The 12,386-nt window shown below is 31.7% G+C and overlaps 1 protein-coding gene across 1 annotated transcript; it reads right to left on the bottom strand.

Annotated features, from left to right (window-relative positions):
* Positions 1–305: 305 nt before the first annotated feature.
* On the bottom strand, positions 306–9,786 carry LOC105337134 (uncharacterized). Its single transcript, XM_011441726.4, has 5 exons — positions 9,732–9,786; positions 4,315–4,390; positions 2,047–2,087; positions 745–900; positions 306–495 (listed from the first exon to the last, which is right to left on the bottom strand). The coding sequence occupies exons 2-5, from the start codon at positions 4,340–4,342 to the stop codon at positions 355–357; spliced, it is 366 nt and encodes a 121-aa protein (XP_011440028.3). The 5' UTR covers positions 4,343–4,390; positions 9,732–9,786; the 3' UTR covers positions 306–354.
* Positions 9,787–12,386: the final 2,600 nt, after the last annotated feature.

Raw genomic sequence — 12,386 nt, 5'->3', positions numbered from 1 at the left:
GTCTCACCTGTGTGGACGTACATTTTGCCTCGCCGTGTTACCCGGTCGCGATGAAATTATGAAATTTTACGCACTTTTTGAAGCCAGAAGAATACTAACATCAAATAAATTGGTCAATGCATTATTTACGAACAGAAAATGAACATAAGATAAGAAAAAATGCATAAAATCTAAAGACCACGAAAGGAATACTACATGTCGGCCACGAGGTTCAGGTGTGCAATCGGGTGTAACGAAATCGAAGGGTTTATATACCAGGTATCTGTGTGACGGTGCCTATTTACGAACGGTGTTCAGCTTTAAAGAAAAAGATGATGCTCAGGTCTTTAAAATATAATACATCGGATTTAAAGGCTACAACAAAGGTATTGTTCCGGTTAATATCAGAACCAGTGTTGTGATCCCAAGCAACAGTGCAAAAAAGCTAAATAGATAGGACAATCTCCGAAAGAAAACTCCTTTGTCATAGTTCTTTTCTTCGAATTTATTGCTCGCCTACAATAATAAAAACAACATAATCTCTGAAAAGGTTAGAGATACAATAAGCGTAAAGAATGAAACATCGTATTTATATGTTTACGTAGTACTTATTATTAGATTGCTAAAAGAATAGGTATTGAAATAATCCAACATACTTCTTAAACAAAGAAATAAGAATTAATAATAATTTTAAATTTACAACATCATCATTGTATGTTGAAAGATACACATTATGTATTGCGATAACATTATTTTTATTCATACTTGATTGGCAAGTAACAAGGCGAGAAGACCAACAGGAATATTGCAGCAGAAACATGTCAAAAATCCAAAACCATAGGCACAGTCTGCATTTTCCTTCCGGTCTGGTTGCAATATACTGGCAACGTTAGAATTTCCGAAATTAAATTCTGAAGTTCCCTGATCAAACGAGACCATGGTATTTACTAGATATGCAACAAATAAATTCAGTTAATCAAAAATGGCAAAAATTATCCATGCATAAAATTTGCTTATATGAACCAACTAAAGAAAAATAACTGTTCTTATTGTGGAGTTCATTACCGGGAAAGATGCTTAGAAATTGCTTTTGTGGTTGCGTCACTTAGATATTGCTATCTAGATCTGTTACCGTTCGTCGTCGTCTGTTTTGCGTCGATTGTTAACATTTTAACCTTGTAAACTTCCGGTTACCAAATTAAGTGTGTAACATTGACAGGAAAGAGGGAACATTAACTGTTAAATTCAAAACCTACCAACCCCCTCCCCCTTTTTTAAAATAGTCTTCTATACACCTGGGCATTCTGCAGACAAACTAAGTAAAACGGGTTGATGAACAAGAAAGTCTCTTTTAGAATTCCAAAATGTATTGCCTCTTGGTCAGGAGCTTTGATGTTCTGATGGCGGTATAATGGTCATATAGTAAATATTGTATTCATGGTCCTCTTTAACATTTTTTCTACCTCTGGGCATTCAACAGGCAAACTAAGTGGTGAACAAAGAGAGAGACTTTTTCTAGATTCTTTTGTTGTTTGGGGAAAAAGGAATAGGTGTTCTTATCGTTATAAAGTGAATATGCACTGATTACAAAAAAACCCTAAATAAATGCACGTTGCAGACAACCAGCGCATTTTTAAGATAAGCAAGGAGGTCCACCAGATTGTGAAATCCATGACCCTTGGATTAATTTAAGGGATCTGCTGTTATAATGCGGCCTTACTGATTTTGTATTTAACAAAACAGTATGTTGTAATTTACATTCTGTTTTAAGATAATTTTGTGTCAGGGAAATAAATTTAATTTAAATGGATTAATCTTGTGTTTAGCAAAACACATCTCATTGTCATTTTATTTGGCATCATTATTATTATTTAATTACTGAATTGCCAATCTTTGTATCTTAACATGAACTTCACCATTCGCAGGTGATTGTTCATATAAGACATGTGGTACTCTTCTTTTTTGTGGTTGCTGTAATCTTAAAATGTGTCTTTAATCGATTAACATTTAGTTCTTATACTGGCTGGTCAGTGATTTTTTCTTCAAAAGACTTTCATTGAATCTTACCAATTCCATTGGCTGCCTTGTGATAACGGTTGAACCACCACCTACATAGAATCAAACAATACATAAATGGTTCTTGCTCATTATCCAGCATTTAAAATTATTACCCTTAAAATTGTTATCATTACTATAAACAAATCAATTACTTGGAAATATTTATGAAATTTCTATATCAATCCTAAGTAAAATATCGAACTAACAACCAATAGATACACACATTTAGAGGTAGATGCAGTTGGTATCTTTGTTATTAAAAAAGTGATAAAAAAAATCAGAGTTGTCATTTGGAAAACGATGAAAATATAAATAAAACTAGACACGATCTCGTTGCGAGCAACGAGGAGGTCTTCCGTCCGATTTTAGAAGAAAATATGACATCATCTACTTTGACTTTCGACAACAAAACATGATATGGAAAAAGGAGTGAAGTACTAATGCTTTATTGCATCGCTTTTTATAAGTTCTATTACATTGCTTTTTTACATGCTTGAATTTCTTCCAATTAAGATTGAAAAGATTAATTTTGTTTACATCTGGTCCCTAAAAACCCTAATTGGGTAACGCAAGAGAAAATCATTATATTGTAAGGATATAGAAACGTATTATACCTAATCTAGCATTCATAACCTTTCACAAAATGGCTCTCATTAAAGGGCTATAGATAGAAAAATTTAGAGCCCTTTGATCCCCTAATTTAAGGGGCCAGCCCCTTTTTCTTGGAATCAAATGAAAGAACATTTAATTCTGAAAACATTTTGTCAGCAACAAGTGTTTAAAAATTCGTTAGCGTTCTGGAGATATATGAGAAAGAAGGTTTAAGGGGCCGATCCCTAGGGGCCGTTTGGCGAAATTTTGAAGGTTGCATATGATTAAGAACAACTTTTCCTCTGTACTGCATTTCAAAATATTTTTCCTTTCTGAGATATGGGTGATCAAAATTTTGGACTTTTGGTCCCTAAAAACCTTTAATTACGAAATCACTATATTGCTTGGATGCATAACTGTGAAATAAACATATTTGCTTCTATAACCTTTCACAAAATGTCTCTCAGTTAAGGGCTACAGATTAAAGCCATTAGAGCCCCTTGGTCCCCTTATTTGAGGGGCCAGTCCCTTTTTCTACATATTAAATGAAAAGTCATTCAATTCTAAACAAATTTTGTTCAACAAGTGTTTAGAAATTCGTTACCATTTTGGAGATATATGAGAAAGAAGGTTCTAGGGGCCGATCCTTTATCTCCTTATAGGGGCCGTTTAACAAAATTTTGAAGATTGCATATTGTTAAGAACATTAATTTGAACAACTTTTCCTCTGTATTGCATTACAAAATAGTATTCCTTTCTGAGATATGGGAGATCGAAATTTTGGACTTTTAGCCCCTAAAAACCCTTAATTACGTAATACATGACATAATCATTACATTGCTTGGATACATAACTGTGAGATAAACATATTTGCTTCTATAACATTTCACAAAATATCTCTCAGAAAAGGGCTACAGATTAAAAAATTTAGAGCCCTTTCGTCCCCTTATTTGAGGGGTCAGCCCCATTTTCTTGATTTCAAATAAAAGGTCCTGTAAATAGAAACTTTTTTTACATTACATGTCTTAACAAAATATTTATCAGAAAAGAGATAATTAACGAAAACCAGAAAAAATTATGACGTTTGTTTAATCTCAATTTTCGGGTCCAGGCGAGCTTCGACGTTTTTTGTGATCGAAATGATTTTAAACCTTCATGCACATTTTCAGTCTTCCGTCTACCATCGCTGAAAATTTTAAGTTTATATCTGCTATAGTTTAAGAGGAGTACTGCCGACAAAATACCCCTCTGAAAATCGAAAAAACGACTATATCTCAAAACCGGAAGTGACGTCATCAATAAAAAAATTTGCAATACGGTTCATATCATCATCTATTAGATCTGAAAGTTTTATAAAAATCACTTGAGTAGTTTTCGAGATCTCGCTTGCACAAAATTTGTAAGAAAAAAAAATAATAATATAGAAGAATAGGGAAAAAGAAACAAAGCAATAACAATAAGGTCTTCCGTTGGAAACGGAAGACCTTAATTATATAACATTATGATTTTACAAGGTATGGGAGACTGAAGAAGTGATAGGCAGACGAATAGCGAAAGCGCAACATATGTCAAGGAGGGAACATATTTCATAATTTGAATATAGACGACACTATTTGTAACAAACAAAATATTGTAAGATTCAAGCGCCTTTCTTAGAATCAAATTTGAAACTTAAAACCAACTTACCTTTAGTATAATTATTCTCCGCATTCATTGTCAAGTACAATATTTTCACAGTCGCTTTTCTTGCTATTGTAAAAACCTGTGGATGGTAAGATTGAAACATAATCTTAAACACCCCTTGCCTCATCTTTGGATTTTTTTGCAATTAAGGTAAATCCAATAAGATAAGTGTTTATTCTTTCTCGCGCTATAATCAAAATAAACAATAAGAAACCAGCAATCGGTGATATCACTCCATCTTTCTTCTTAAATTATAGATTTTGCAATCAATTGTATATTATTTGCACTTGTCTTGATAATAACATGTTAAACAGAAGAATTTGTTTTCAAAAGAAGGTGCAGGTTGTAGCACTTTACACTCTAAAAATGTCTTAAAATTACTGAAAATACTGCACATGATGCGTATTATAAACTTTTGTTTAAAAATACAAATCAGCTCTGTATTTCTACACATTATAGATAGGGCTTACATGGCTTATTCACATGGCTAGCTCTACAGATTATCTAAATGATTTCATTTCCAATCAGTAGGTAGATTTAATAAACAGTTTTTTTTTTAATTTTGTTACCTTAAAAGTTCATAATTAGTTGCAGTGCCATATACTATACGATACAGACATACAATAATTAAATTATACGTTTGAGCTTATAACAGTTAAAGTATATCAAATTTCACTTTTAAAATAGTATAAGTTTCAATTGTTTTAATAACGACGCCAATACTACAGCTACCCATAATCGGAAGGTTACACAATCTTTGAACCACTCAGTTCACCTGCCTTTTATTTCTCTATAGATAGTTTATAACGGTAGTAGAGACTCCACAAACTACGGGGCAGTCCGCTACCAGTTCTTTTATCTTACCAATTAATCATCAATTTTATATGAAGTTGTAATTTTTTATCCAATGCTTCGTTCTATTTAGTTACCTTGGACGTTCATAAAATAATTTTTTACCATCATGAATACATTCATTAAGCGTTTAAATATGCTATGCTTTAAATAGTTCTATAATACTTGCTTTGTGAAACTACAATACATAACGGGGCATTAAGATTTTTTGCACAACTGGTGTTTTTTTTACTAAATGAATAAAAAAATATAGGTTTTACAATTTTACTGAATTCGTTTGTTTTTGTACGGTAACCATTTTGATGTTATGATAACGCTTCACTAAATAGGAGTCTGTTTATCTCGCCTATCTACTCTGAGTGTTTAATTTCAGTTATTATGCTTTCCAAAGCAATACAAATTCCAGTGTTGGCAACAGGGGTATCTTGGTTATGATTCACATACTCAACCATCAAATGTCTTACTCCCAAGCCCCACATTTTGGCCTCACTGTTTTGAAATGCCTGTAGAAATAGAATCATTCAGCAACCCCCCTACATACGATTATCTTAGATTCAATCCTTTAGAGTATTTCGTAAAAAGATGGGGAACGGGGAAAGCGATTATTAAGTAACCTAGTTTTCGGCCCTTATAGTTATTAATAGCGTCAATGATTTTTTACTACACTTTAATTTCCGGTTCTTTCACACCACAAAAATGGTTTTGAAAGGTCATGGATAAGCTTGTTTAACAGTATGGATATCTTGATGTTGTAATGTTACATTGTTTGGGAAATATATTGGCAACGTGTCATGTTCTTGCCCCGTCGTCAACTATTCATTAAATTGACCGTTACTATGTCCATTCTATGCTACCTAAATGCAAAAACATATCGTCTCAAATTATAACAAATGACAGTGGTTGTATGTGATAGGGTATGGCGTTCGCCTCTTCGAACACGTTGGTTCTCTCCTGGCTTCTTCCCACACCAATTACCCCCTCGCGCTAACATCCGTGCCAACGAGAGATTAATATAAGTTGTAGAACTTGTTTATCAATCGTTGTAAAATAAATGAAGTTCATTTTTTTTAACAAATGCATGCCATCGCCACATGTTTTCACATGTAGCAGTTGAAAAAGCACGAGTTTATATAAATTAACAGTTCAATGTCCAATTTTAGGTACCTCACTACAGCCAAAAATACCTTTAAGACACTGCAGGCGATTTATATGTTTAGTTTCAAACAATGTTGTTGAATATCACCGTAGCCATTGGTTTAAGTATCGGGCATGTGAATTGAAGATTATAAGTTGAATGCCTCTTTAGGCTTTTGTCCTTATTCACTCAATTTGATTCTTAAAAAATAATTTTCTATCAAACGTTGCATATTTCCCCCTATTTCATTTATTTTCTTTTTATGCGTCACGACATCTATCAAGTAAAATTGCGCTGATGTAATATACTAAGGTATTTCAAAATGTAGTGAACCACCTTAATTCATTACTGCTCGAAATGGTTGCTACATTTAATACCAAGACTACATTATTGCACCCTTAAGTATTACGTAGATGGTACTATGATATTGTCCAAACTCTTTGTTAATGCAATACAAGGTGGCTTGTATAAAATTTAGCGGTAAAATCTCCGAAATCTTCCTCTGTCACGTCAAAATTGTAGCTTTTGTCGTGGTATATACAGGTTAAATTTGACCGCTTATGGCCGCTTAAGACGGATGTCATCATGAATTAAAAAGGTCGTCCGATGCCTTTTGCCTTATAGCTGAATTAATATCTGCATTTATGATAGATTTAGTTGATTTCTAGAGTCCCTGGCCCCTAATTGGACCTTTTACTACTGTTTATATTTGTACCAATTTTCAACAGCATATATTTTTGAGAGAATACCTCATTTTCTGATTTACCCATGTACATGTTTATCATATATTGAAAACACCTAACATTTACCTTGTAAAATTATGACTAATGTTGAGTCCTTTTTGATGCCGACCATTTCAAATATTGATGACTCATTGCTCATTAACCCCCATTCATTGAATTTTAATAATTAAGTATATAATCATTGTCTTTCTGACGACTTACTGGTTTTTTTTAAATATCCAATTTTATATACTATTTTGAACTTTGATCTATCATTATTAATTCAAAATAGGTAAAGGCATGAAGAAACTGTTAACACATTTGTTTGGTTGCTCAATTTTATCAATATAATGTATGACACTTTAATCGGGTTGATTTGGATTCACTCTAAAGATTAAGCCACAGGCACTTGTTTCTGAGAAATTTTTTTACCCTATAGTATAATGATAACACAAGGTATCTAACTCCGAATGAGGTAAACCATCCCCTCCCGTGTGTTGCAGTCGTTTCCGCTTTTATACGAAATGCAATGCACAAGTGTTTGTTACCATTTTCTTCTACAATAAATTATCTAAACAACCATATATAGCATGCTTACTTTTGTTGCATTCTAATGTGCATAATCTGCGTCAAAACATGATAGACTTCAATTAAACCGTAGGCACGGACATGATGATATCGCAGAGAATAAAGAAAATAAAATAACGTAATTTAAAAAACATTTTCAGTGTCTAAAATTTGCAAAAAACTAATGATATTTAAATAAACTAAAATATTGCAAAAAAAAAAGGTTTCGTTAATTAGATATGAATTGATGATCAGCTTCTGCTAGCATCTATTTTTGGATACTGGTGAATACCAAGGTATTCGGTATACCTCGGGAATTTTCATTGCGTTGAAAGAAAGAAGAAGATAATCACCGGATAGTGGATTTTAAAAACATTTCAGGCGGTAGAATTTGAAAACACAGTGAATTTTGCAATGAAGCATAAAGAAGGATTTTGTTCATGGTATGAATTAAATACAATAATTAACTATGAATTAAATGAATAACTATATAATAGACAGCTTACACATATACAGAAAAATACAAAAATATTTCTTTTTTCAATATAGTTAACGTTACATAGTTTACAATAGGCTTTGTGTATTTTGCAATTTAAAAAATTACAGTCACTCGTTTCTGATTTTACTAAAAAAAAAAACCTACAGCATACAATGCTTATAATACCAAGGAGGTCTTTTTTTTTTAAAATCTGAGTGCATGTTTGGCATCCATGTTTTTCCTTCGAGGTTATAAATAATTTTTTCAGTTTTCCTGTGTAATTTTAGAAACAGACTCCTAGCCAATCAGAATCCGAATTACTATTCTCTGCAATACTATCATGTCAGTGCCTACGGTTCAATTGGAGTCTATCATGTTTTGACGCAGATTATGCACATTAAAATATAACAAAAGTAAGCATGCTATATATGGTTGTTTAGATAATGTATTGTAGAAGAAAATGGTACTAAACACTTGTGCATTGCATTTCGTATAAAAGCGAAAACGACTGCAACACACGGGAGGGGGTGGTTTACCTCATTCGGAGTTAGATACCTTGTGTTTTTTTTATAGTATAGGGTAAAAAAAAATTCTCAGAAACAAGTGCCTGTGGATTAATCATAGAATATATCTGACCTACGCGTATTAACGTGACAGTTTGACTGGTCTGTCTGGCCTTGACCTTAGGCACATACAACCAGCTTTGTATCTGCTCGCATGTTTATATGTTGATATTATTGCACGCTATATACATGCAGTGTGTGTTTTACAAACGTTTACGATAATACCCAACGGTGCATAACCCCCAAACTGTTCCTCAAGATAACTGTCGGGTTTTGATTAGATAAATGTTACCTGCAGATAGATTCTGGAATGTTGGTGTTTTTTTTTAATCAAATTAAATATTTGAAAAAAAAACCCATTACAAAGTGAAAAAAGGGAGAAGGACGACTATAAAATATTTCAATGGAAAAGTGGGAAAGTTTTCAGTGTTTCAATTTAATAACCACATATTATGAACCTACATTGAGCACTATTTGAGCATTGCACGTAATCTGAACTTTTCACTACGTACTATGATAGGAGGGTAGTTATGTTTGCTCCTGTTGTCCATCTCTTTAAAACTACCCGATTTTAAGCGTGATCATAAATACTTTGGGTGCGCTGTGAAACGCTGGTTAATGTAAAATGTTGGTTGTTAATAAAATTAGAATAAAACAGCAACGTTCATGGTGATTTTTGACCTCTCCTTAAAACTGTGTATGCGTCATGATGTCTTTATCTTATCTCTCTCTTCCGGGTGCAGTAGTGCCTCTTTATATATTGAAGAAGACCCATATTTCGTCATCGTTTAACTTAATTTCCAACTATCGCAATGGGGGGCAGTTTGCACTTTTAATTATTTTGCTGTTGTATATTCAAGCTGATATGGTTCCAGTTCGTAATCAATGGTTAATTTACTCGTTTTATGTTATCTAGACACCTTTTTATATTTAAATTTTAAAAACCTGGAGTGGGAGTGGGTGGGGAATATTATTAAGCTCAATGCATTTCCAAGACAAGTTTATCGTATCGTGTATATATATTTGTAGTAAAGATATACAAATGAACTTATGACTAACAACAGAGAAGTTGTTAAATACATTAAACAAATGTCAAGCCGTACCTTAGTCACGACGACCCTTTCTCTGCTTCTGCTCGGAAAGGGGAAAGCCCAACTGTAATACATCCTTTATGTGTCACGTGACGATGTAACTTTTAAATGTTTGTCAGAGTAACACATAGCTTTTCCATGATATATAATTTAATTATGTGTTGAATTTTTGAAAATGTCAAATAAAGTTCTAAAATAACATTGTTACGAAGAGACAAATTTAAATGACAATCTTTTTTACACCTTCCCTGTATTTTATAAAACCAATTTTTCATTTCATCTCATATTTGTGCTAGGGATTGCGTTATAGTGTCTACGCTTACCCAGATATCTCATTTAATTTATCAGTTAATATTTAAAACAGGTCGTTACTTCACAATAAAGCACCTTGTATGATCAAAAGTGTTACATTCTAAGTTGTTCAAATTACACCTTGATATCCCACATTTACATTCATTATGATAAAAGGATAGTGTTATTACTATAAATGGATACAAAAGTACCATCTAAACCGATTGAGATATAATTATTTTCCTTCCCTTGTACAGTTTTTACTATGAATGTGTTTGAAATGGACCGTATATTTTAGACCAATCAAAATTAACCATTGCGTAAAACGTTATACATTATGCGTTAATCATATCTGGGATCATTTGCTCAATCTGAATTGTACTCTAGATCTCCGTTAAAACAATATAAAGGTAAATGTAGTTTAGATATCTGAAAAGAAAGTGAATTAAAAGAATTATCATTGAATTAAATTTCAATGAACGACAAAACCTTGTAATAAATACTTTGAATTAAAAATGAAGGAAGGACTATATTGTGGTCAAATATCTTCTCCATATATTAACCAATTTAAAAATAGTATCGTATTAAAATCAAATCTTTATAATCATTATAACAAAGAAAGTTATCACTTTAATCCGAATATTAGTTAGCATTGACCATTAGCTGTCTTTTTATGACGTCACTAAATGAGCTTATTTTCGCAAATTTGCAAACATATGAAATTACTTCTTTATATTTTGCATTTGGAAGTATCGAGCGCATGTGTGCTAAATATGTTTTTGATCATATAATTATACACATCACACTTACAAATTATTTTTAAAGCTCTTCATGAAACTGAATTTCGGTGACCGGGGGGATGCATAATGCCGCAAACAGTCCAAACTTGCTACGTTTATGTTACATCAATACCATACTCTTACTGAACTGTGGTTCTGCAGTAAAATCTGAAAGAAGCTTTGTAAAACAATAATATGACATGTCAAACATTGCAATATTTGATCTTTACAATTCGTATATAATTTATTTATTTGATTGTATATTTTGTTATTTGAATTGTATAAATTCCATTTAAGTTGTATAAATTAAGGTTTTTATTGGATAATTTTAATTTGTATTCTAAAATTTGTAACTTGTTTTATCTCATTTTCAATTGTATAATTTTTAATTGATATTGTTTTTATAGATTACTTATATTATATTGTAGAAAGAATTTTTATTAATCATTATATAAAATATTAATTTTATCAGGAGTTGACCACCAATACGGGCGCCAACGGGAAGTAACTCCTCCTGAGTGGGACTATTGAAAGCTTTCCACTAATTTATCTTGCTTATAACGACCAAGACCAGTGTTCATCTTTAAACTATCCATGAACTTCATGTATTGCCAAGTCGATGACGGATAATGTTTAACCTATTAATCCGTCGTAACACGTCGTAAGAAATCAAAATGAACTTTTTTAAAAACATAATACAAATAACAAACTATGTGTTATACAAATAAGATATATCACAATACAAATGGAAGTTATAAATTCAAATAGAAGTTAAACAATAAAAATAAAAAAAAAATTACAATTCAACATTGCAAATTTAAAATTATAAAGTGAAAATGAATATTATAAATTTAAAAAGAAAATACAAAAATAACAAATAAAACAATACGAATTAAAAATCATACAAATGGATAAGATAACTTAAATTTCGCATTGACAAGATTAAAAGATAAATTAAGATATAACAAAATCTTAAAATAAAACATATTTATTATTTATAAGATTGTTCTCCTTCTAACATTTTTGGCCACATGGTTCCTCTCTAATGACCGCACATTTCCATTTATTTACTTGTGGTATATCACTGATGCCTGCACGGGTCTTCTTGAATGGAAAGTGTTGACTGATTAATCATCCGACCAACTATTGTGTGTTTAACTTTTGACTTACAGTTAACGTTTTGACCTTTTGAACCCATGTTTTCTACAAATTCAGTTACTATCAACAACCTGTTCATTAGAACAGCTTAATTACAGTTATGTTTTTCTGTTTGATACAAATTTTCTGATTGGTCAGAAAAAATGGTCATAAAATCATGTATATACATTTTTCAAAGTGTGTTAATTGCTTCATGATAATAAAAAATGTTGATGTACACTATTCATACACGTCTAATTCATATTTCTAAGTGTAGTGGTTTGGTAAAAAATATAGAAAAAAATAATTGATTGCTTATGTTTCACTCTTTACCAGTTCTCTATGCAACAAATCTTATTTTTAATTTGAATGATATTTATAGCTATTTCCTTTTTCATTGACGTTATTCTTAGAGTGTTAATACCAAAACACTTCTATATGAAGTACACATTAGTGTTAT

The sequence above is a fragment of the Magallana gigas genome, chromosome 6 (assembly GCF_963853765.1).
Source record: "Magallana gigas chromosome 6, xbMagGiga1.1, whole genome shotgun sequence".
Taxonomy (NCBI): Eukaryota; Metazoa; Mollusca; class Bivalvia; order Ostreida; family Ostreidae; genus Magallana; species Magallana gigas.
The sequence above is the reverse complement of the archived record's forward strand: the minus strand, read 5'-3'. Positions and strand labels throughout refer to the sequence as shown.

Coding starts and splice junctions, on each gene's coding strand:
- LOC105337134 (XM_011441726.4), bottom strand. CDS start 4,342: ATGAATGCGGAGAATAATTATACTAAAG. Junction 2,088..4,314: donor GGAGAATAATTATACTAAAG/GTAAGTTGGTTT, acceptor GATTCTATGTAG/GTGGTGGTTCAACCGTTATC. Junction 496..744: donor CCTTGTTACTTGCCAATCAA/GTATGAATAAAA, acceptor TTATTATTGTAG/GCGAGCAATAAATTCGAAGA.